Source organism: Drosophila suzukii, chromosome 3, assembly GCF_043229965.1.
Source record: "Drosophila suzukii chromosome 3, CBGP_Dsuzu_IsoJpt1.0, whole genome shotgun sequence".
NCBI classification, from domain to species: domain Eukaryota; kingdom Metazoa; phylum Arthropoda; class Insecta; order Diptera; family Drosophilidae; genus Drosophila; species Drosophila suzukii.
In genome coordinates this window covers 20,295,746-20,321,595 of record NC_092082.1, presented here as the reverse complement: position 1 = coordinate 20,321,595, position 25,850 = coordinate 20,295,746, and the positions used below count along the sequence as shown (strand labels likewise).

General features: G+C 37.8%; 4 protein-coding genes and 1 long non-coding RNA gene across 5 annotated transcripts; 3 read left to right on the top strand and 2 right to left on the bottom strand.

Moving 5' to 3' along the window:
• Positions 1 to 8,429: 8,429 nt before the first annotated feature.
• On the bottom strand, positions 8,430 to 8,982 carry LOC118877259 (uncharacterized). Its single transcript, XR_005014178.3, has 2 exons — positions 8,850 to 8,982; positions 8,430 to 8,789 (listed from the first exon to the last, which is right to left on the bottom strand). It is a non-coding gene; the product is annotated as an uncharacterized lncRNA (long non-coding RNA).
• Positions 8,983 to 9,037: 55 nt separating this feature from the next.
• On the top strand, positions 9,038 to 13,157 carry Aps (diphosphoinositol polyphosphate phosphohydrolase 1 Aps). Its single transcript, XM_036815025.3, has 4 exons — positions 9,038 to 10,017; positions 11,135 to 11,233; positions 11,357 to 11,512; positions 11,620 to 13,157. The coding sequence occupies exons 2-4, from the start codon at positions 11,135 to 11,137 to the stop codon at positions 11,896 to 11,898; spliced, it is 534 nt and encodes a 177-aa protein (XP_036670920.3). The 5' UTR covers positions 9,038 to 10,017; the 3' UTR covers positions 11,899 to 13,157.
• On the bottom strand, positions 12,380 to 14,311 carry Cpr67Fb (Cuticular protein 67Fb). The gene is made up of 2 exons (XM_036815027.3): positions 13,861 to 14,311; positions 12,380 to 13,797 (listed from the first exon to the last, which is right to left on the bottom strand). The coding sequence occupies exons 1-2, from the start codon at positions 13,870 to 13,872 to the stop codon at positions 13,441 to 13,443; spliced, it is 369 nt and encodes a 122-aa protein (XP_036670922.2). The 5' UTR covers positions 13,873 to 14,311; the 3' UTR covers positions 12,380 to 13,440.
• Positions 14,312 to 15,407: 1,096 nt separating this feature from the next.
• On the top strand, positions 15,408 to 16,262 carry QIL1 (MICOS complex subunit MIC13 homolog QIL1). The gene is made up of 2 exons (XM_017067880.4): positions 15,408 to 15,620; positions 15,690 to 16,262. Exons 1-2 carry the CDS (start codon positions 15,610 to 15,612, stop codon positions 16,045 to 16,047), a joined length of 369 nt encoding a protein of 122 aa, XP_016923369.4. The 5' UTR covers positions 15,408 to 15,609; the 3' UTR covers positions 16,048 to 16,262.
• A 3,945-nt stretch (positions 16,263 to 20,207) lies between these two features.
• Positions 20,208 to 25,791, top strand: SecCl (Secretory chloride channel). Its single transcript, XM_017067847.4, has 7 exons — positions 20,208 to 20,799; positions 23,740 to 23,867; positions 23,926 to 24,327; positions 24,392 to 24,550; positions 24,609 to 24,764; positions 24,968 to 25,347; positions 25,414 to 25,791. The coding sequence occupies exons 1-7, from the start codon at positions 20,732 to 20,734 to the stop codon at positions 25,648 to 25,650; spliced, it is 1,530 nt and encodes a 509-aa protein (XP_016923336.3). The 5' UTR covers positions 20,208 to 20,731; the 3' UTR covers positions 25,651 to 25,791.
• Positions 25,792 to 25,850: the final 59 nt, after the last annotated feature.

Below are 25,850 nucleotides of genomic sequence, written 5' to 3'. Positions count from 1 at the left end.
TAGTGTATACTTAAAAGTGGTTAAATAAACTTTTCTCTTCTCACCATTTCATTATAATATTGAGAACATTGATACCAAAATGCACCTACACGGTTTTTAAGAACGAATGCTCTTAATTCAAGAACAATGTTCTTTGATATTTCTCTCTGTACATTCAATTTATTTTACTAAGTTATTATAAGACGAAAGTTTTGTTAAGTTTAGGAACAAATACAACTTTAACTTTTCATTAAAAAACAAGCCAAGTTTATTGTGTTACCTCAAAACTGAAATTACACTCTGCTAAGACTTCCAGTTCTCGTTCCCCATTTCAGTAACCGGAGTCCCGGGGGTCCATTACCATCTCCTCACGTCCACATTTGATTTCATTGCTCTCTATCTGGTTGAGGTCACACGAACGCATCAAATAGGCAAAGTTTTTTGGTAGCCAGAGCGACGCCTCTTGCCAAATTTATGACATTGAATTTATGTGCAGCAGGGCATGCCGCCTGTCCGTCGGAAAAGTGGGCGGGGCAGGAAGAGGAAGTCGGGCAGGAACAAGCTATCGATTTGGCAGAATTAACATCTAAACAAGTGTCGCACAGTGCAGATGGAGAAAAAGCCCAAGAATGCCATGAAAAAAGCGCGTTAAACTGCTTAACACTTCTGCATGGTCACCCAAAAGAAAATGGAAATGAAAATGGATACAGTGGCCATAACTCATGCGACAAGCGGCCGGGGAAAATTGTCTAAGAAAAGCCAAAAAAGGAAATGGCAAATGCATTAAGAAATAACCAATTTGCTTCGGCTGCAGGCAGCAAAAAGAGTCAGGAGATCGCAAAAGGAAAAGGAGCCAATCGGGGGAGGAGTTTTCCCCGAAAATGGTTAAGGCGAGCCAAGGACACCAAGGACTCCCCTGCCCCAAAGGCTCCATGCTAAGTAGTTGCATTAAAAGCTTACAACAATACCTCCGACAGCAACAGACAACAGTGCAAGAAACAAATTTTGGGTAACTCCCTTCGCCTGTGCCTGGGTCATAAAGTCAGCCCCTTCGACCTGCCCCAAAGTCGTCTTCGTACAAGCTCTCTTCGGAGTATCCTTACTGAAATTTCCTGGCAGCGAATCAAAAATGTGCGACTATTTGGGCGGCGTTGGGATTTCGAGCCTGTAAATCATGCGGATTTGTATGCGGGTTTCAAATGCTTAAATAGAACTTACGGTCATCTTTGTTCTTAAAGGTTTGGTTTCTATTTTATCTATTTCCTTTTTATTCCACACTTTTCGGTCGCAACATTCATCAACTTTAAAACTTATCACCTTAACATGAACTTTTCCTGACATGGTAAATCTGTACATTTAAATGCCTTACTATTTATTTATAAGACAATCTTCTTTTGGCGACCACCTTGAATGTTATTGGGCAGAAAGAGTTTGGAGATGAACAGCTCGAAAAAAAAAAAAAAAATTTGTGTAAGACTACTAAAAACTAGTATAAAACAAAAGAAATACAATAATTTCAGAACAAGACAATAAAATAATATGTGGTTTTTGAAAACAAAATGTTGTTTTACGTTCGCTATTAACCAATCTTAATTTTGTTTTTATACAAAAACTTGTTCAATAAATACACAAATAAAATAAGTATAACAAAATTATTAATTTAGATTTTAAAACATTTAATGTTATAATATTATTATAAGCAAATAAAGGAATCGTCGATAAGTGGCGTGGTGTGCATTATCGAAACAGCCGCCTTGCTGCTTGCAAATCTCTAGCTGAGCAATGGGTATCTGATATCGACTAAATCGTTTTAATTTCTTTTACTATTGAATCAATGTCTAATTTACCTCTTTAAACAAATTTTTTGAGAATAAGTTTATGTCTTTTATTTTATTTGACTTGTGAAAAGTTTTGAGTTTTTTTCAATTTATCAATTTTTATGCGCCCCAAGCGTCTGCTACTTGAACTCCGCTACATGCGGATGGTGTATCCGCTAAGGTTGTGTTAACTTAAGCCCTGTTTCCACTATAGACGAGTCGCTTCCAGTTATTGCTTATGCGGTTAATGGAATTGTTCGGCTCAATTATAAGATCAATTTTTCTGACTATACAATTTAACGCAGGTGCGAGCATGGCAGGAACATGTTAGCTCTAATCAGCAATTAACGAGCCAAATTGACATAACCGATAGGCACTTCCGGTATTTTTTCTAGTACTAAAAAATCCCTCGATACTTTAAATATAGCATAATTATCTAAAAGTAGAGCTGCAGTAAAAATGGAATCGAGTATAAAAACTAATCTTATGATCTTTATTTTAATTTTTTTAGATCCTTGCAGCCAACATAGTGCGTCATAATTAGTCCGTTGCGACCAACACAGAACACTGCTAATTATAAATAAGGACGAAACTATATGATAATTTCAGAAATAAAACTTGAAGCCGTTTTAAAGAATATACCGCAGGAAAAAAAATAGATAAAAACATTTACAAGCTTTGTTCAGCACCAACTCTTTTGAAATCGTATTTTTATCTGATTTTACTACTATTAAGTGCCGACAATTTTGTACCTATTTAGAAAAGCTTCGATCATTAAAATAAGTCAGTTAAAGTTATTTGAGTTATAAAGATTAAGACTATTTTTTTCACGACTGGCAGGAGCTCCTCTTACTTCTGACATGATTACTTTACTAAGATTAAGGATTCCTTGACAGTTATTTTTAGTTAGGCTGTTCGTCAGTTTCCCAAAATGCCCAATCGCAACATTTACATTGTAATATGTACAACTCAAAATAATAATAACTGCTTGTTTTCCAGCCTATTTTAATTTGTATAACGTGCGTACATATGTAAAAGAACTAATTGCAAACGCGTCTTATCCTCTGCACACAGCGGATTCTTGTTCACATAGAAAATCGCTGAAGCGAACAGCTGATCGGCAAAAGCAAACCGACGTGCAAGCTCAGTTGCAAAACAACGCAAAACTAAATACGCTAGCATGTGGCAAGTGATTATTTCATTGCTATTGGCAAATTGAAAAAAGGATGAGATTTTGTAAAATTTTTAAGAACCATTGTGGGCCAACAGTAACGCCACGAGAATTTTCACAAGCTAACAACGATCTCCTTCTCAAAAAAATCAAGAAACAAAAAGTACAAAATTTACCTATACTCGCAAAAAATACTGAATTAAACACTGATATACTGAATTGATTCGCATGTGCCGTCCCATTTTCCGCTCAATCGAGTTGAAGGGACATTTTCCCATCTCTCTCTAGCACGGAAGCGGAATTTGTTGCTGATGCGTGAATAGACTATTTGTCAATGGTTAGCGATACTTATCGAGTTACCTCTCGAAAAATACCAAATATATTGGGTGTAAATCTCAAGTGCATGCGTGCGTGAATCAGTCCGAAGTGGCGTGAGGACTCTGGTCACTCTTTATGGTAGCGCTTCCCTACCTCAGCAACAATGAGTCTCGCCTGTACTGCCGACGACTTGACTCAAGTCACTTGAGACGGAGGTTCAATTTAAGTACTCAGGAGTGTCAAAGAAATCATCGACGGGTTTGGAAGCCAACCAATCATAAAATCTATAATTTCGGAGCAACTGATCTGATTTTAGAAACATTTTATTCAAAGCCTATTCTTGGTTGGTTGCTACGTATTCTAGGACCGGTTTCTGTGTCAGCGAGATTTACTTCTCGGGTGAAATTTGGCTGAAGGAGATTTCTTTCCGAAGTAACATAATAATGTAACGTGTGGTGTTATCGAACAACTTCTGCGGCATGGTTCTAACAACTCGCTCGCTACATTTCCAATATAAGCTTCTTTCGCTGTGCAGTAGCAGTAGCTTATTTTTTTTTTGAAGTATATATACGAAAACGATTGGCTTGTGTTTTATGTTGAACCAAAAATAGTTCTGAAATAATAAATTCATAAATAATAATTCATAATAAGACTAAGCGGAGAAAAGAATATTACCTTTCTTTTACAAGGTTCTGGCAAACGATGAATCTTTTACTGACTCGAAATTTTCATTGAATTTGGGAATTGAAGAAGAACATGACTTGAAGCTGCTTTTAAAAGTGTTTTCCATTTGTTGTAATATCCGTCACTTTTTGATGTCTTAAAGGTATGCCCGAGGGTGTCCCAAAATGTGTCCACATTTTAAGGACATTTTTTTTTTAAGCCTACTCTTTGGTTAGCTTCTACCTTATTTTGAACCGAGATTTCCTTTATGGGTGAAATTTGATTGGAAGAGATTTCTGTGACACCCCTGATAGTGTCCAAAGAAACATAATACTGTAACTTGTGGTGTTACTTTGTGTGTGAAAAACTTTTGCGGCATGGTTAATTTCCTGTCAAAATTTTTATCTCGCTGGTTATATTTCCGATATTGGCTTCTTTCGCTGTGCAGCTTTCTGCGCAGAAGCAGTAGCTCCAGCACCAGAATTAACTATAGTTTGATCACTAGTGCTAAAGCAGGACTTAAATCCCAGGCCCGTTGCGCTTTATATATATTTATAAATTATTATTGTATACTTATATAAGTTTAGAAAGGTAAAGCAAGTACTAGCAATGTTAATAGCATTTCCAACATGTGTTTCTTTTAGTTCGACAGGATTTACTTTGAGCATATTCAATTGGGCCCATCATTTTAAGTTTTAGAATTTTCTTTATTTGGTCATAATTTTTTGTAACCCAATAGTTTGGCATGTACTTGTTGGCCCGAGATACTTGACTAGTCCGAAAAGTATAATCAAATATTTAATTTAAAATATAACATGCGACGATTAGACTGAGCTCCTGCCGTAGATCTTGCCATTGCAGCTTCTCTGTAGTACGGTCGGTGGTGATTGAAAAAAAAAATTTTTTTTCTTAAGTCTTGAATAACAGTTATGATAACACAAAAATTCTTGTCAACTTTTAGTGTGCTATAAAAAATTACTCAAATAATTTTATTTGACTTCCTATAACAAAAATTTGTTTTAACAAAACTGCAATTTGGAAAAAGAATACAAAAAAAATAAATTTAAAATATTTTGAGTATGGGGCTCGAAAGATAAGAAGTGCCTCTTTTTAAATGCTTTGACGAACTAAAAAATTTAGAATACTTTAGCATGTGGCAAGTGATTATTTCTTTGCTATTGGCAAATTGAAAAAAGGATGAGATTTTGTAAAATTTTTAAGAACCATTGTGGGCCAACAGTAACGCCACGAGAATTTTCACAAGCTAACAACGATCTCCTTCTCAAAAAAATCAAGAAACAAAAAGTACAAAATTTACCTATACTCGCAAAAAATTCTGAATTAAACACTGATATACTGAATTGATTCGCATGTGCCGTCCCATTTTCCGCTCAATCGAGTTGAAGGGACATTTTCCATCTCTCTCTAGCACGGAAGCGGGATTTGTTGCTGATGCGTGAATAGACTATTTGTCAATGGTTAGCGATACTTATCGAGTTACCTCTCGAAAAATACCAAATATATTGGGCGTAAATCTCAAGTGCATGCGTGCGTGAATCAGTCCGAAGTGGCGTGAGGACTCTGGTCACTCTTTATGGTAGCGCTTCCCTACCTCAGCAACAATGAGTCTCGCCTGTACTGCCGACGACTTGACTCAAGTCACTTGAGACGGAGGTTCAATTTTAAGTATTCAGAAGTGTCAAAGAAATCATCGACGGATTTGGAAGCCAACCAATCATAAAATCTATAGTTTCGGAGCAACTGATCTGATTTTAGAAACATTTTATTCAAAGCCTATTCTTTGGTTGGTGGCTACGTATTTTAGGACCGGTTTCTGTGACAGCGAGATTTGCTTCTCGGGTGAAATTTGGTTGAAAGAGATTTCTGAGGCACCCCTACAATGTCCGAAGTAATATAATAATGTAACGTGTGGTGTTATCGAACAACCTCTGCGGCATGGTTCTATAAACTCGCTCGCTACATTTCCAATATAAGCTTATTTCGCTGTGCAGTAGCAGTAGCCTAATTTTTTTTTTTTTTTTTATATACGAAAACGATTAGCTTGTGTTTTATTTTGAACCAAAAATAATTCTGGAAATAATAAATTCATAAATAATAATTCATAATAAGACTAAGCGGAGAAAAGAATATTAACCTTTCTTTTACAAGGTTCTGGCAAACGATGAATCTTTTACTGACTCGAAATTTTCATTGAATTTGGGAATTGAAGAAGAACATGACTTGTAGCTGCTTTTAAAAGTGTTTTCCATTTGTTGTAATATCCGTCACTTTTTGATGTCTTAAAGTGTAAGGTATTCCCGAGGGTGTCCGAAAATGTGCCCACATTTTAAGGACATTTTTTTTTAAGCCTACTCTTTGGTTAGCTTCTACCTTATTTTGAACCGAGATTTCCTTTATGGGTGAAATTTGATTGGAAGAGATTTCTGTGACACCCCTGATAGTGTCCAAAGAAACATAATACTGTAACTTGTGGTGTTACTTTGTGTGTGAAAAACTTTTGCGGCATGATTAATTTCCTGTCAATCTTTTTATCTCGCTGGTTATATTTCCGATATTGGCTTCTTTCGCTGTGCAGCTTTCTGCGCAGAAGCAGTAGCTCCAGCACCAGAATTAACTATAGTTTGATCACTAGTGCTAAAGCAGTACTTAAGTTCCAGGCCCGTTGCGCTTTATATACATTTATAAATTATATCTATAAACTTATATAAGTTTAGAAAGGTAAAACAAGTACGAGCAATGTTAAAAGCATTTCCAACATGTGTTTCTTTTAGTTTGACAGGATTCACTTTAAGCTTATTCAATTGGGCCTATCATTTTAAGATTTAGAATTTTCCTTATTTGGTCATAATTTTTTTGTTACCCAATAGTTGGCATGTACTTGGTGGTGAATAGGTTTCTTAATGAAGCCCGAGATACTTGACTAGCCCGAAAAGTATAGTCAAATATTTAATTTAAAATATAACATGCGACAATTAGACTGAGCTCCTGCCGTAGATCTTGCCGTTGCAGCTTCTCTGTAGTACGGTCAGTGGTGATTGAAAAAAAAAATTTTTTTTCTTAAGTCTTGAATAACAGTTATGATAAAAAAATTCTTGTCAACTTTTAGTGTGCTATAAAAAATTACTCAAATAATTTTATTTGACTTCCTATAACAAAAATTTGTTTTAACAAAACTGCAATTTGGAAAAAGAGTACACAAAAAAATAAATTTAAAATATTTTGAGTATGGGGCTCGAAAGATAAGAAGTGACTCTTTTTAAATGCTTTGACGAACTAAAAAATCTAGAATACGTTCGTCTGTAATTGCGGTTCAAGAAAAAAAACAAATATCAGCAGTTTGTAAGCTTTAAAATCCTTTTTTCAGAATGCTTGCGTAGGGTAATTTTTTGGCGAACACATTACAAAATGGGGATTCAAAGCAAAATGTCTAGCAACCATCGAAGTAAACAAAAAAAAAAATTTTGTAACACGTGCTAGATATGGTAATTATAATTAAACTAAAACAAGAAAGGAAGCATAATTGACTACGTGGGCATCGATTTACAGAACTTAGTTAAAGGTAAATATTATTTTATCCGTTTGGATTTTTGAACTTATTATTCGAAAATACTACTACATAGCAGCAAAAATAACTAAATACGATGTTTTTTGCGTTAGTACCTCAGTTTATTTTAAATTGCTCCAATTGATTTGTTAGTAATACCATGCTACAGGCATTGCGGATGAACTTTGAAAACTTCGGCCACACTACAAAGAATAAGATTTTTCGACTGGTTAAACTCTTAGCCGATCTGAGTACTACTTTAAATTATTTTGAGTATGTGGACCGAATGATTAGGAGTGCCACTTTCCAAATGCTTTGACAAACTAACAAACGAAGAATCCGTTCGTCTGTAATTGCAGTTCAAGAAAAAAAAGCAAATTTCAACACTTTTTTAGCTTTGAGGTCGTTTTTCTCAGAATCCTTAATTTATTTGTTTGATCTTATGAACTTATTATTTTTAGTATTACATTAAATAAAACTTTAACCCAGGGTTCGAAAATACTACTATGTAGCAGCCAAAATAACTAATTAAGACGAGTTGAACCATGTTATTACCTCAATTTATCTTTTCAAAATAATTTAAAACCTGCGATATTATAAAAATTGTTGCTGAGGGTGTCTCTGCTATGTCGGGAGGGTGTATCGGCTTAGTGTGGTATAACTCGATTTCAACACATCGATATGAAAATCGATAACATCAAGTCGATTTTGACGGCATACCGTGAAATAGAGCTGCAAAAACATCGATGGTAGCCCCATCGATAGTCTTGATAGTTTGCGGACTAAACCTCGATTCTATCGCGATAGTATCGCTCATATATAAGCATTAGGGGTATTCATGTAAAACCAATATAATAGGGGTATTTTTTAAAATTAATTATTATTTTCAATTATTGACAATTAAAAACGCAATAAGTTTAAATTCAAGTGAGATCTTTTTAATACAGATTTATGAGAAATCAAATAACATTTCTTTGGTTAAAAACCAATTTGGCTGTCTTTCCATCTTTGGTCCTCTGAAAAAGATCCCATACCGAACTTCTAAGCCGGTTGACCTTTTTTAACGACTTTGCTCCTTGCACGTTGCACACGATTTCCACATCCTGCTCCACACCCTGCTTCACATTCTGCTCCTAACCTTGTCTCCACCAATAGTTTCATGAAGAATATATGTGAATTTAAGCTCTTTATATCTTTGCCATTCACTTGCTTTTTGCACCGCCAGCCATTTTTAAGGAACCACAACAACACCGGAACCACCAGAATATGAATATTTCTGTCGAAAACCAAAAAAATGTAGTATATATTACATTTTCCGTATGCAAAATGTGCGTACCTTCTTATTAGTTCGAATTTTTTGTAAAACTGTCGTGATAGTCTGAAAAATATCGAAGTCGGTCACCGGCGGCCAACCATCGATACTATGGATGGTTCCATCGTTTTTTTTGCAGCTCTACCGTGAAATATCGTCAATAACATCGATGCTCGATGTTTCATCACTAGCTTATACTAATACTTAGTTAAACAAATAATATAAAATCGGTCAACCACCCACCCACCAAAAAGGCCGCGCGGCTTCGTTCGCGACGTAACGGTGAAAAGCACGCGTTTTCCGCTTTTCCAGCAGACGTGTGCCAACTCGCTTCGCCCATTTTAAGCAGAGCAGCCGGAAAACACGCGCATATTGTGGAGGCAATGGGAAGCAAAAACATGTGTGCATGTGTGTCGCTGGGATAACGGCGAAAAAAGGCGAAAGAGGAGCTGTGAAATAGCGAAAACTTGAGCTGAGATCTAAAATCGGATCTCAAGTTTGAGGACAAAGATAGAGAGAGAGACGAGGAAAAAGCTGCTCTCATACACACACACGTTTAAACGCGTCACACGCTCTCCCGTGTAAAACCAATACAACAACAACATGCAATATTTGCAAAATAGTTAAATAATTCTGCCCTGTCTGCGCTTTATTTCCTTCTTCATTTCGGTTCTTCTCGTTTTTATTTTTTGTATAATTTCAACAAGTTTCTCGCTTTTCCCCACCCACACAATCACAAAGTTATTTTTTCGTTACTACTTCAAAACAACAAAAACACACGGCACGGCACACGAACACTAAGCACCAATACAACACAACGTCTCGTGTGACGTGCGAGCGCAGAAATTGTCGTCTTTAGATTTTGTTTTCGCCATTTCCCTTTGTGTTCCGTTGGTTGCGGAAGAGGAGGGGGCGGAAGGTGGAGAGTGGCCAAGAATCACCTGCGAAAAAGCGGCACGAGATCGCCAGAAAAGCAGAAAATCGCAAGAAGCAAAAGCGACCGGCTCCCCACGAACACACACACATACACATCAAAAGCACACACACACGCAACACTTGTTGCAGCGGAAGACGAGAAGGGGCAGAGAGCGATAAGAAGTGGTGATAAAGGAGGAGTACGAGGAGGAGGCGGAGAACAAGTGCCTAAGAAGACAACAACGCGCATCTGCTATCAGCGAATACCACTGCAAACGTAAGCTCACGGATAAAAACGGGGTGAAATAGACCTAGATAATACCCTAAGACTTCCAAATCGGTAGTAATAGATCTAGAAAAAGGCTATTTATAGGATATATATGTATATCTCCCTTACAGATTAAAAACTATTGGCTAGGGCTAGATATATTCCTACTCTATATCTTTAAGATGTGGAAGTAACCCTTTAAATGGTTATTTCAAACAAATTCCATCCGAGATTACATACAAATTACGTTTGAGATATCAACGGCACCTCTGTTTACACCCTATGTACCAGACGATCGGCAATAAATGTGTACTTTAAACTATCGTTGTTATCTTCACAAATAACATTTTGGTAATGTAACGGTGTCTAGGACTATCATTTTTATTATCATGCTCTATAAATAGAAAGTAATAACATTGATACTGGAAAATGATTTGTATAAATAAGATAGTTAAACATATCATCAAAGATTACATCTTGAAAAATTGTTGGATATGAGAAAAGTATATATCCTAAACGAATCAATAAACTAGAAATGTAGATCTATAGGGTGTTTCCAAGGTCTGACAGTGTAAACATCATATTACGTACTTTGTTTGAAAAACAAATTAACTTTCGACTTTTTGAATGTTATTTTTCAACAGTTAATTAGATATACAAACGGTTTGATCAGTTTTTAAATGGATTGTTATTATTTTGGTCAATGATCTTTAAATGATACGCCAGCTAATAGTCATGTTCAGTTTATCCTCCATTCGGCTGTAAAAATAACACCATAAAGTAGACCATATACCATTCATGGGGGACACAATCGGTAAACGAGTACGGCACGCTATCCGCCGTAGAAAGACCGGCTGATATGTGATAAGCCGGACGGACAGGCGGTGCAGTTTGCCGATGGTCCGACAATCGCGGATCTGATAAGAACGGAATCACGATTTTCATGTGCCGCACATTCAAATTAAAGGCGTCAAGCTATAAAATGATATATGAAGAGCTTTAGCATTTATCAGCGATTGTTATTTTTAAACGTGTACATAAGGGGGCAAAATAATGAGAGTTATCAGGAAGGTTTACTTTAGGCCCACTAGTGCGACTATTTTAATTTCGTTATTCTGTTTTCCAGATGGTCAAGGAGAAGCCCAACTCTACTCGTATCTACGACAAGGATGGATTTAGGCGACGGGCTGCCTGTATTTGCGTGAAATCTGAAAGCGAGGCGGAGGTAAGTGGAGATTTGTAATTTTTTGCCGCCTAAATGGTTTCATTAATTTCGCAATTTTACGAAATCAAAAAATTTTCCTAAACGATACATAACTTTATTGCTGACATTGTTACTTGTACCCAGGTACTCTTGGTAACCTCCTCTCGTCGCCCGGAGCTGTGGATCGTTCCAGGAGGTGGTGTAGAACCCGAGGAAGAGCCTTCGGTGACCGCCGTACGCGAAGTGCTTGAGGAAGCCGGCGTCGTTGGTGATTTGGGTCGCTGTCTGGGTGTTTTCGAGGTTGGTATAAAGAGAGACCGTAATTGATTTACCTTTTTCTCTTCACTACTCAACTTTATAAGGTCCTTTTCCGTTCAACCCGATTCAATTATGGTCTTTTATTCTAGAACAACGACCACATGCATCGCACCGAGGTGTTCGTCATGAACGTGACCCAGGAATTGGATGAGTGGGAGGATTCGCGGAGCATCGGCCGCAAGCGCCAGTGGTTTACCATTGACGATGCACTGTCGCAGCTGGCGCTGCACAAGCCGACGCAGCAGCACTATCTGATGCAGTTGCAGCACTCGAAGACGCGGGACAACACGAACCGGGTGGTGAACGCCACGCATCCGCCCAAGTTGACCAATGCCGCCACCCCAGCCGCATCGCCCACCACGGCATAAAGACATCAGAATGCAGGAAGCTGAATCCACACATGCACACCACACTTAACCCCGAGTCTAATTCAACACTAACTCTAACCCCATACCGAGAACCATACACATTTTGACATTTTGGAAATTTACAAATAGACAGGCAGTCTTCTAGATTATGTTTATTAAGCGATACTTATGTTACCCCGCATCCCCCACAAAGCCCCATTTGCGTTTATGTTTAAGTCAATACGTTCATTTATGTCTTTAGTAATTGTATCAGAACTAAATTTATGTGTTTACTCCAGAGCGAGTGAAGAAGAGGTGAAGAAAACAAAAACGCTACTCGATCAATGCTAAGCGATAACTTAAATTATTCGAGATCTTTAATACAAAACAGAAGAAAACGAAAAATACATGTAATAATTTTTGAGCGAATAGCACTTTTTGCAAACACTAAAAAGAAACTAAAACTTAACAAGAAAATCCAAAAGTAAAGATATCTATTAGATTTTTCTACTCTTTTTTATTATTTACTCAAAATGCATCTTAATTGATTATTGTAACAAACAAACCAATTGGAATCGGCTTTACCAAGCGCAAAGGAGATCTAATTAACTATGCTAAGCGGCCTAAACAATAAAACAAAAACTATTTAAGCGATGACTAACGAAGCAAACTCGTTCTGAATCTACATTTTCAAAAAAAAAAAACTTGACCTTTGACGAACGGACAGAAGACAGAAATAAATCATTAGAAAACCTTAATATTATTAACAACAGTTGCCTATGCAAGAAGATAAAACCCACTGCAGGGGAAATATAAAGATAAACGTTAACTTATTGTAAAAAACAAAATGCGAAAAATTAGAGAAGCCAGCAAACAACATATTATGAACTAATTCAACTACTAAGATATGTGCACGTTGTACTTTTCAGAAACAAAAAAAATTAACAATAATTACGATTATAATATTAACACACCTAGGAGAGGAGCATGTTTTCAATGTGATTTAAGAGATACAAGATACTTACAAACGAGTTGAACAATTTTATGTGAAATTTTTTCGATAATTTTTTGGCACTTCAAAAGCGCGCAACAAACGAAATTTTAATTCAAGCTCAATGGAAGCAAAGTCTGGGAGTTGAATCTATGATTTCTTCAATCTATCAATTGAACTTTAGTTGCAAACTAAAGCCGACAAACGAACTTTTATCGGAACGCTAAATTATATCACAAATTGTTGCAATTTAACAATGATTTACAACCAATAAAGAAGAAAACACAAAGCTAGTTTAGTTTCGTTCTTGGTGGATTATGAATATAGTTTCAAATTTTGTTCATGATTTAACATTTTCTCGTTTTAAGGATTGTCGTGGAAGGGAACATTTCAGTGAGTTCTGCTGAATGTTGATGTTTTTCAAAACATTTTCTTATATTTTGCTAAATGTTTGACTTGCCGAATACAGTAAACAGTAAATTGAAGTAAACATAAAATTGTAATTCTTAAATGTATTTTATTATGTACATAATTTTGTTATACCTATTTAATCTAAATCTTATATTTATAGACTAGTTCTTCAGCTGGATTCTTTTGAAGGGATGGGACTCGATGTAGGCCAGAGCCTTGAGGATGTAGTCTGGAATAGGAGGTGGCGTGGGGAGATGGGCACCAATGGGACGATATCCGTTCTCATCGGCCGTATACTCCAGCTGGATAGGTGAACCATCGGGAGCCGTATATTTCACTGATCCAGCAGCTTGAACTCCACCCAGACCACTCTCCTGAGCGTCGATTCCGTTGGAGGTTCCGAATTCCCAGCTGTAGGTGCCATCTGGCTTGATCTCATTCAGGTACTTGGTGGTTTGGGATTGGGACTCATCTGCAGCTCGGACGACTGCCACCAGGAACAGGGAAATGATAAGCGCCTTGATTGTGAAAAAAATTATTGGTTAGCTGTTCTTTAAGGACTATTATCGCATCAGACTTACGCTCTTGAACATTTTAGTGTTGATTTTGCTGAAGGTGCTTTTGATAACTGATCTCTGAATTCGACGGCAGATCGTTTTATACTTCTACCGATCACTGACCTACACCTACAACATCGCCAAACAGGTATCTCTTCGCAGTTCCGAATTATTAATTTAATGCGCTCATCTGAAAATATGAATTTGACCGAGTTTAACGAGCGTTTCTCGCTCAATAGCTCGGTGTGCTGTCGTCTGTTGTTTGTTTTTATTACGGCTTTACTACTTGTTTGCTCTATAACCTCTAACACCTGAATGGGGATCGATAACGCATTCCCTTATCTGCGCCCTAGAAATCAAAGATCAACAATCGCGACTTACAGCTTCCACAATGCCTCTTTTCTTATCTAATCTTGACTTAAATTCATAATAAGTATATAATTTGTAAGCCCAAATTGGAAGTGGGAAAAATATTTAAGCGAATATTATATACACTTTTGTTTAATAAGATATCATTTTGGGCTTGCGTAGTTTATCAAATTCTTGAAGATAAACCAAAACTGGTAGTATTATAAAGGTGTCCAACTATGCACAATAATCTTCGTATAATATTGATTAAAATTCTGGCAATATTTTGCATATCCTGGGGATAAACAAACTGTTTTGCTGAAACAAACTATCTTTTCTTAAAAAGAGTATCAACTTTGGTGGCGCCAAGAAACGTTTTGAGCTGTTACCCGATTAGCGGCTTTTGTTGTTAATGAGATGCAAATGCGAATATGAATGCGAGCAGATGCCAACTTCAGTTGGCCGAACTTGAAAATTTAACAAAGCACCTGATGTCATCGTAAATTTCTTACAACGGCTGCCGATCTCACATAATTAGCAATTTTAATTTATTTAAATTTTTTCGGAAAAGAATTTTTTTATTTTCCGTTTCAAAATGTATTACAAATTTATTGACCTTAGGGTTCTTAATTAGTTCATTGTCAACTAGAATTACACATATAGGGCTATATATCTCAATAAGGAAACACAGTTAATTTTTGTTCAATTCTCTGGCAACCGGAAGACTATGTTAGTGGGTTATTCGGAACTAAAGAACGTAGAAAATCGTGGTCGATGAACAATATGTTAGGAATTCCTAAGTGACTGTTCGAACTGCAACCTTTTCAGCGATATATTTCTTTCACAAACGCCACTCCGAAACATCACCTAGCGAAATCTAATACGAACTTATAAACTTGTCTGATTGATTTTCTGATTGGCTTATAAATTGTGGACCACAGTGAAAAGTTACGTTTAAAATCAATATTAGCAGTAGGCATCTTAAAATATAAAAAAAATCACAAATAACTTATTTTTATGGTTCCTGGCTTAGACGGGTAATTGCAATTAAAGGCGTAGTAAGGATTTGGCGTTAACCCCTTTCAGGTTCCAAACATTGCTTACAAAACCCCCTCAACTAAATTCCTTCAACGCCACTGATTACAAATGCGGTACATTTGAGTACCTTTTCCAATTTGGTTTGAGATCTGGCTAAGTACCTAGTTGGGATATTGATGGTTTGCGACCGCGCTTAAATAGAAAATGCGATATATCGATATACTTTTGTGAGTGCCTACCCATCTCTATCACTCCGACAATAATATGAAGTAGAAACAGGAAATTTTCCAAAATTTTGAACGAAAACGACCAGACTCCCGGTGTTTGGATACAAGCAAAGCCCTCAAGTGACTGTCACACTCTCTTCCCCAAAACAAACGAATCAACATGGTTGTTGGGTGAGTGCGGATGCGATTCTTAAAGCTTACGTAAGCCTAAATGGGGGATACTCTTGGAATCTTTTCCAGATTTCTGCTGCGCGGCGGTCTGCTGGGCGGAGCCGTCTACTACACACGCCAGGTGGGCATCTGGGGCGACTCGGACCAGTCGGACAAGCTCTACAACACCGTGAAGTCGGAACTGTGCCCTTATGTCGAGAAGGCGAAGAAGCAACTGCCCTTCGAGGTGCCGCAGTTGCCCAGAACCGGAGAGATGCGCTTCCTGGCCAAGCACTACTACAACGAGGGCGTGAAGAACACCTTCCGCTTCATCCACATGCTGCCCTGCTACGCGGGCAGGGGTCTCAAGAAGGTCAAGGACACGTTCCAGGACTTTGCCCAGTCCCCGGCGATCACCGGCGGTGAGGAGTCCAGTCCGGCGAAGTAACTTAACCAACTGCTCTTCAATGGCAGGCTGTTTTCATGTTAGCTCATAGTTAGCCTATTGGGTAATGTCGTTGTAATGTGTCGTTATTCCTCGAGCCGCTCGCCAGCGGATCCGCGACTTTAGATCTGTTCTCGACGTACTGAAACGCATCGAACTGGAACTTCCAGTTTAGAAATAAACTAATTTACGTGGTAAGCACTAAGATCGCCCTGAAACGTTGATGTATTCATTTGTATGCACGGGAAGAAATTATAGTTTTAAACTCAATAACCCCAGGTAAGAACTGCGAACATTCAGGATGAGCTACGTAAATGAAAAGCTTATTAAATGTCTAAATTTGTGTATGAGGTATAATAAGATAGTTCTTATAAAGGCCGAATTTCCACGATTGATATTAATGAACATATTAAAATTGTTCACCAACTTATCTGATCATAATATTCGATCTAAAAGTAAACCCAGTCGATAAGAACTTTCATTATCCATGATTTAAGCAAATAGTAGATTCTAAAAGCTTTTATTACAAATTTCGGTCGACTGTTTTAGTGACAATAATCAACAAAACTTATTTTGAGAAACAAAAAACTTTTTTTTTAGTCGTACTATATGTTAATTTATTTAATTAGTATTCAAATAATTCTAAACATATTCCAAATGTGATTTATTTCGGTGTAGTCGGCTAACTTTCTGGACAAGTACCTTGCAATTTTTGTGATATGAGCTTCTATATATATCCAACTTAGTTGCTTTTTGTGCTCTGCTAATTTATTAAGATTTTTTCGTCTCCACGTAAGACGTCTGTCACAACACACTCCCCAAACAGAGTGAAAAAAGGAAACTGATTTATTAGTTCACTACCGCTTCGGTTTCTGTGCCAGCTCAGATTTAGATCTTCTATTTGGCCAGTTAAAAACTGAACAACCTGTCATGGTGTGATGGGATGTTTTGAAGCACGTGAATAAGGTACCTTTCTTTATTTTTCAGATGTATGGGAGCTAAGATTCTTCCTCACACGCGGGTGATAAATTGCTTTCGATTTCATTTTTACTTTTTGTCTTGTCACTTGGCTGATAACATGAAATTATTGCTGTAAACAAAGCGATGTTCCAGATTGGCAATAACTATAGAAAGATGGCCGACTCTTGTTCATCAGATCGGCGATAAGGCGCTCTGCCACCCGCCAGCGCAGCTCTGACTTTAACTGACTCAGCACGGGATGGTTGACATTTTACAGCAGCTTCCGCTATGCCAGCGCGTTACGCATACGCCCCAGTGGCTAGAGCAAATATTAAACATTACTTTGGGACGCGCGGCAAATAAGAAACCACGGACGTCACTGAAGGCGAACGTACGCCGCCCAGTGATAACAGTTTAGTGCCTCCATTGGGCTACCAGGAGTTAGAGATAGAGCCACGACAAATATTATTAAAAACCAGTCGAAAAGTACCAAAAGATACCCCTGCCTGACCATTTCGGCTCCTTCAGCTGTCATCGCTTTAAATTTAGACACTCACTTGAGACTTCAAATGGGCTTTGATTATCTCCGCAATAATACTGCACGTTTTAATTTCGATTATTTGATTGTTTGCCTTTCTATTTATGATATTTGTCGAGTGCCACTGACGCTGGCTTCTATTTACATAGCCCCACCATGTTTTTAATTAATTAAACTTTTTTCCTTGTTTATTGGATGTGACGACCCAAACACAAGCAACTGTCTACTGCCTGCCAGGGAGCAGATGTTGTCTTGAGATAAAGAATTTACCACCTCAGTCCCCCATTGGACCGCTAGGTGACTCATCTGCTGGTGCGACAAAGCCAGAGATCTCCGATCTCGAAGAACCCCAAAGATCGAACCCCGAATCACGCCATCACGTGCTAGCCAGGACTTCATTGCCGCACTTGGATGGCCAATATTTGCGGGTAAACACGAAATCACATTGCCAGCGACCCATAAAATGGGTGCAAATATCAATATAACCTCTAAAATGGCCCTAGCAAGCAACACCTCCTCTGGTTATGGTTGGCTATAGGTACATATACCGTGGCAATGACTCCGGTAAACAGGCGCAAATGGGCCAGGGAAGATACTGATAAGCAAAGGCCAAGTTCTGCTCTTTCTTCGCCAAATTGGCGGAATAGAGCACAAGTGCTTGTTTGCCTTGGCAATGCGAACAATAATTAAATAAGCATTCTTGTTAAATATTCGCAGATCAAATTTGCTCAGCCACGAGCATTTCATTTAATTAAAGTTCCTAAAATAACCCCGATAAGAGGTGAGAAACTGAGAGAAGTCCCGCGAGGAATTGACGCAAGTAAAAAAAAAATAAAAAAATTAAATTTGAGAAGTGGAGAAATCATTAACTTTTATTGTTCACATGGGATACATTTAATGTAGTTATAAAGGAAAAATCTAATGGCTTAATGTAGGGAATTTTTTTCTCTAAGGAACCCAAAATACTTAAATGAAAAAGGGAATTTTGAACCTAAAGGGTGGACTCTAGAATTTTATATTCAAGATTTCTTATTCCAAAACGAAACATTTAAGACAAATATGTTGATAGCAAAATAAGTAAGGACTCTATAAAGATTGGTCTTTCCTAATGGCTTAGCTTCATGATAACTTTCACTGACAGATTACAGACAATAATCTTAACGTAACATTAAGAAATCAAACATCACAGCATCCACATTAAGTAATATGGCAAAATGAGGGCTCCCTCGTAACCCACTTGTATTGTACCACTCAAACTGTCTAGCTGATCGTGGATCAGTCCTCTGGCGAATAGCGAATAAATCATTCAAACATAGCCAGCTACAATCACGATCCACTCAGGTTTCAGACTACTGTCTACCGGGCCAACTAATTGTGTTTGACAAAACGATATTAACTCATTGCGCTATTGGCCATTTGTCATCCATTCAATTATTGTCACACTCTCCATTCTGTGTCACGTCGCGGCTTTAGCTTCGCCTTTGCCTTCGTCAGCTCATTATTATTATTAACAATATTATGGGGCGTTAGGGTGTGGGCCTGTTAATTCCGACCTCTGAGCATAATCCCTTGGACCGATCGTTCAACCAGGAGGATCGCATCGCGCATTCTGCTGATAAGACCTGAATAGTTTGTTGTTTGGGGACACTGGGGGGTTTATTGAACTTGCACCTGCCAAGTGGGATTCGGATTCGTATATAAATTCAGAATCGATCATCTAGCGATGGAGCGGAACACAAATAAGGCCAAGAGCGTGTGCAAACATTACAGGCTTAATTAGAAGCGCGGGTGGTTAGAGTTAGACACTTGGGCAAATAGCCGGGCCATATGACTTCTCATCCACTCGTTACACACTACACCCTCCGAGATATGTATGCTAATGCCTGGAAACAAACAAGAAATGCTGCTGCCAGTGCCTTCATAAATGTTACGATTATTTATTCTGATTCGGTGCATTTTCCAGTACGACTTCGATACCGGTTTGCTGACAGACGCAACTACGATGCTTCCGATTTGTACACCGCGGAAAACCCAATTTAGCCATGTTACTTGATCTATTCAGTTACCAATCTAATATAAAAAACAATTTCAATTTGAAATGGTATTAGTAGTATGTCTTTGTTATATTTTTGGTTTTGCATGTTACATTTCTTTATTTTTGGGGAACTCAATAATATAAAAGGTGGTATTCCTGAAAACTCACAGGTTTAAGCAAATACCTCTATCGATGTTTTTTATATTTTTAATGTAAAAGCGATGAGTTTATTTATAAAATTTCTAAAGGTCCAAGTTATAGAACACAAATACTAAATCAGAAATGCCTTAAAAATATACAACATTGATGATGTTGTTTTTAGAGTCAGATTAAAAAAATTCATTTATCGAAATATCATATTGTTTTTTAGAAAAAATGTTATAAATTTTCAACAAAAACTAGTATTAAATGGCATAGTTGAAAAAATAATTTTTTATTACAGAAATAAGATAAAAGTATGTGCCCCATAAAAAATAAAACTAAAAACCCCAAGCACATATGAGAAAAGTCTCTAATGACCACTTTTGGGGACGCTTTTTCTCCGAGTGGCAAACGCACGCGGGTGAGCACATCTAGTATATGGTCTATAGAATGCTTATAAGTGAGGCGATCCGCAATCGACCCTGCGCTATTGCCTTCCAGCTCTTGACCAGCTAACAATATCTACCGCTGCTGCAACTGCTGTCGCCGAGTGGTTCGGGAGTTGAGAGCAGATATTACCTGGTCTTATCAGGCCCAAAAAAACAGCAGAGGCGAGGGCTATTCCGTCCACAAGTCAGTGCGCGTTGGGGCGTCGGCGTCGACAGCAGCAGAGCAGAGCAGAGCGGTACCTGGTTCTCCGGCATTTCTGTATTTCTGGGGGGCGCAAACGCAGCGCGATCTCAAACCTCCGACGACCGGAGACCGGAGCGACAGGCACTCGTCCTCGAGAGAGTTGTGGGAAATTCGTAAATAAAATCGCCAACCGACGTGGATTTGCATTAATTGCAAAGTGAATGTGTGAAGTGAATGTGCGAGGAGATCGTGTGAAACATGAGCATATAATTTGACAAGCCAGCTAAATCGAATCATTTCGCTTGCGGCCACGAAAGGCAATAGTTGCAGATCTCCCTCAAATCAAGTAAAAGCATTTAATCTTAGAACAGACCAGCAAAATGAAGAACCTGAGACAAGTTTTGTGGATTACGCTGATCTTCAGCTGCAGCATCCGAGCTTCATTGGGGTAAGTTTTAACCAGAAATGGCAGGGAAACACCCAGACCCAGAAAAACATCTGATAAATCATTCAAATGAACATTCCTGGTATCTTCAGCTGTGGCCTGATAAAGATACTTTTTTGCAGAACTGTCTATATTTAGCTCTTATTGTGCTACTTCTTTTTTGCCATCGCGCGACCTGAGTAACTTCCAAACCAGACATCTTTGTTTTTGTTATGCTATTCTATAATAAGCCTTATTTTGCTTAAGTTTGATAAGGGTACTTGATGTGGCTTAAAATTAAAAACAAAACAAAAGATCACGACAGATATAGTGAAAATGAATAAACAATATTTGGTCGAAAATTACCAACCAGATTATTTTGATAGGGGCACTTTAAAAAGGTTGTCTGATATGAGACCGAAAGATGTACAAGAGAAAATGTTTACATGGAATCTGATAAGAGAGGGGTTACGCATAAAAGAATTTGGTAACTTTGCTTGTAACATTTCCTGTGTTGGGAAATTTCACATGGTTCCTTATGGGTTTTTTATATTTTATGCTTTAAGAATTCCCCCAAGCCATTGATAAATCTCTACCAATTTGCGTAAATAAATCTCCAGATTAGAATTTAATTAAGATCTGGAATGCGCAGTAAGAAACGCACCGAAAAATATTTACAGTCGGCTTTTGTTCTTTGATGTGCGAAAAAGGTCGCAAAATTTCTTATCGGATAAGTTCAAGATCTAAGCGCTTTATCAATAGGGCTATAATTGGTTTTCCGTCTGGGACCAGGTCAACTCGATTAATTGAATTAAACACTTTTTGTTGTTGCGCAAGCAAACGAATACATTGAAAATATAGAAAATAAAAATAAAACGCAGGTTAAATAACGAGTGCCATATGAGAAGACAAATATTTTGCTATTATTTATTTTTATTCAGCCATTTATTCTGCTGTTTGACATTTTAAGGTAGCTGCAAATGAGCTTGCACAGCTGTTAGGTGCTCAGTCAGGCAAACTCCGTAAAGAGAAGGCGTAAGCCCAGAAAAATCATCTCAAGTGCTATCTGGAAATAAGCCCGTAAATTCATTTATTTTCAAAGAGTTAATAGAAATTAACGCAAAAATAGTAAACAACATTTAACGATCTGCTCAATATTTTAAATGAGAGCCTGCTTGCATTTAAATATGAATCATTGCATCAGAAGGTGGAGATTGTTATTATATGTGGGCAATTTTTACAGGTCTTCCTTTTTGTAAGCTTTTTAAATCATTATAAGGCTTTTACGAACTATAGCCATATTTCTTACTGCACGTACAGTAGCCCTTTATGCAGGTTATTACTTTAATAACACCAGTTTACAAAAGAAAATTGATGAAATACGCCTTTCAGGAAACCTTTGTTTTCCGGTAAGATACATCTCCCTGATTAAGAAAAGGGCACTTAAAATTTTTTCTATGGTACCAATTTTTTTTAAAGTGTAAAAAACGTTTTTAGCACTTTTTTATTTTCTAACTCGAGTTGCGATAAACCGAATTCGGTCATTAAGGACTCATTTTACAGGTAATAGAATGCCCTTTAACTTTCTTATACACATCATTAAGTTCCATTCATTAGTTCAAAAGCTACACTTCGTCAAAGTTGAAAAATTTGGAAAAAAATCAAAAACGCTGGCATAAATGGCTTCTTTAAAAATACACGCGTAAAAACCGAAATTAGTTTTATGTTTTTTTCTTGATGGCTGAACCATAACGGAGAATATGCGCCATAGATCACGACAATCCGTTGGTAAATCGATTTTTAACAGATTTTTAAACGTATATACCCAAGTTCATTATTCGGGAGCAGCGGCCGTTAAACGTTATTTTAAATTTTCAGTGTTGGGGAACGTAAGAATTTGGTGCAAGTTGTTATGCATAACGTCAGTTTCTTTGCTATAGCGCTGGGCAAGCTAAAGAGTATGCGATTGCAGTTACGAGGAAATCATTTTCATATATTTTTAGCAAGGAAACTGACGTTATGCATAACAACTTGCACCAAATTCTTACGTTCCCCAACACTGAAAATTTAAAATAACGTTTAACGGCCGCTGCTCCCGAATAATGAACTTGGGTATATACGTTTAAAAATCTGTTAAAAATCGATTTACCAACGGATTGTCGTGATCTATGGCGCATATTCTCCGTTATGGTTCAGCCATCAAGAAAAAAACATAAAACTAATTTCGGTTTTTACTCGTGTATTTTTAAAGAAGCCATTTATGCCAGCGTTTTTGATTTTTTTCCAAATTTTTCAACTTTGACGAAGTGTAGCTTTTGAACTAATGAATGGAACTTAATGATGTGTATAAAAAAGTTAAAGGGCATTCTATTACCTGTAAAATGAGTCCTTAATGACCGAATTCGGTTTATCACAACTCAAGTTATAAAATAAAAAAGTGCAAAAAACGTTTTTTACACTTTAAAAAAAATTGGTACCATAGAAAAAATTTTAAGTGCCCTTTTCTTAATCAGGGAGATGTATCTTACCGGAAAACAAAGGTTTCCTGAAAGGCGTATTTCATCAATTTTTTTTTGTAAACTGGTGTAATTTATGGTATATTTAAAAATTGATTACATTTGTACAAAATATAAGTACTTAATTTAAAGGTTCCACTTTTTCTGACTTTTGCAATGCGTACATGCTATGTTATGCAATTTGTATTTAAAATTTAGTGCATTTTTTCACGAGTTCAGTAATAATTGGCAGCTCAGATCTATTGGGTATTTTGAGAATACCTGATGTAAATAGAAAACCTACAACTTGCTTAAGTAGGAGTAAGAAAAGTGACTTATTCACTTGCAGGTTTTAGATACACTTTATTTAAATTTGAAATAAGTAAGGAGTGAATATATTTTTTGATAATATTTTATAGGATGAATAATATTATTACTATAAGGAATATTTTTCTTTTCAATTTTTTAGAGCCACTAGTGACCAGGATGAAGATGAGGATTGTCCATCTTTGGCAAATGCGACGACCTTGCAACAGACCCAACTCATCCAGCGATTAACTCATGTCTGCCGCTATGATCGACTTGAGAGGCCAATTGGTAGGTTTTTGATGATATCATATGAAATAACTTCATATAATTATATGACCCTCCGTAGAATACGACCCTGTGACGTCAAAACGCCTGCCCATCGTGGTGAAGACTCGAATTTACGTATACTTCCTGCAGAATCTCAACTCCGACCTGCTGCAGTTCAAAATGCACGCCCTTCTGCAGTTGCGTTTCCAGGACATGAGGCTGGCGTATAATGTCTATAAGCGCGAAGGCAACATCATGGGGCAGAAGCACCTCAGCGAGCGCCTCTGGCTGCCGCACATCTTCTTCGCCAACGAACGAGAGTCCAGTATCCTGGGCACGGACGAGAAGGACGTCCTGACCTCCCTCACTCCGGAGGGCAACGTGATCATCTCCACCCGCATGCAGGCCAGTCTGTACTGCTGGATGGACTTCCAGAAGTTCCCCTTCGATCAGCAGTTCTGCTCCACAATACTTGAGAGCTGTAAGAGATGGAAACTTTTGTAGGGAATTTCAAGATATTAATACAGTTTCTGTATTGCTCTCAGGGATGTACAACACTTCCGACTTGGTTCTGGAATGGGAGCAGGACAAGCCCATCTCCTTCGATCCCGATATGAGACTCACTGAGTACAATATGGCCAACTACTTTCACAATACCACGCTGGTGGAGGCGGATGGAATTAATCTTCGCCATGGAGCATTCAGTAAGTCTAGGAAAACTGACTTTTTTAAAGACTTCCTCTAATCATGGATATCTTACAGCGGGTACCTACAGTTCCCTGAGCTTCACGGTCAATCTTAAGCGAGAAATCGGCTTCTATCTGTTGGACTACTATGTGCCCTCCATGATGATCGTGGCCATATCTTGGGTGTCCTTCTGGCTCCAGGCAGATGCTTCTCCGCCGCGGATTATGTTGGGTAAGGTTTAGATATATATATTTATCTGCAAACTTAGCTAGTTCAATTTGTAGACATGAACACACTGCGTATGCTTAATTTTTATATTAATAGTACAAAAAAATTTTAAGGGTCAATTAATCTTGAAAAAGCCACTTCTTTGCACTCATTTTTATACTATAAAACTAATATTTTCCGTTTACCTTACATTTCTTCCCATTTAGGAACCAGCACCATGCTGTCGTTTATCACTCTTTCCTCATCGCAGAGCAAGAATCTGCCCAAGGTGAGCTACATAAAGGTGTCGGAGGTGTGGTTCTTGGGCTGCACCTTCTTTATCTTCGGCAGCCTGGTGGAGTTCGCCTTTGTCAACACAATTTGGCGCCGCAAGGAGAACATTGAGTTGAAGAAGGTCAACAGCAAGTATATCATAAAGTCAACTCTGACCCCTCGACCTGCTCGACGACAAATTGGCGGAAGTTTGAGCAACGATTCCAGAGCAAGATCCTGCTCCAGTTTAGACAACATTGTGTCCAGCACGGAGAGCGTTCGCAATGGCAATGGCACTGTGAATCCGGCATTCAACAACTACCTGACAGTACATGTAAGAATTTATGCAGCATTTTTCCATCCAAGATTTATTTAATTTACTTTTAAAATCTACCCTTAGCCCAACTTACCCATCATCAAGACCGAGTGTGCCGATACCGCTTCCATCTGCAGTGACCGGACAAACAACGATCACATCGTGGATGTGGACAAGGACAAAAAGGACACGCCGCCCACTTTCACCACCATGACCCCGCAGGAAATCGCCATGTGGATCGATCGGCGATCCCGATTCCTCTTCCCGGCCATGTTTTTGGCCTTCAACGCCTTGTATTGGACCTTTGTCTATGTTTTGTAAGCGGAGTTAGCCGCCCTTAATGTGAAATCTTGTCTATTTGTGTAGTCCTGCTCGCGCAAATAATTGTTATATTGTAAGATGCATCATCTCATAGCTGTACAAATGTTAATCATTAATAAAGCAAAAAAAATATTTATCCAACACTTATTTTGTAGAATATAATACCATTTAAAAAGTAAAAGACACAGTGTAGCAATCGT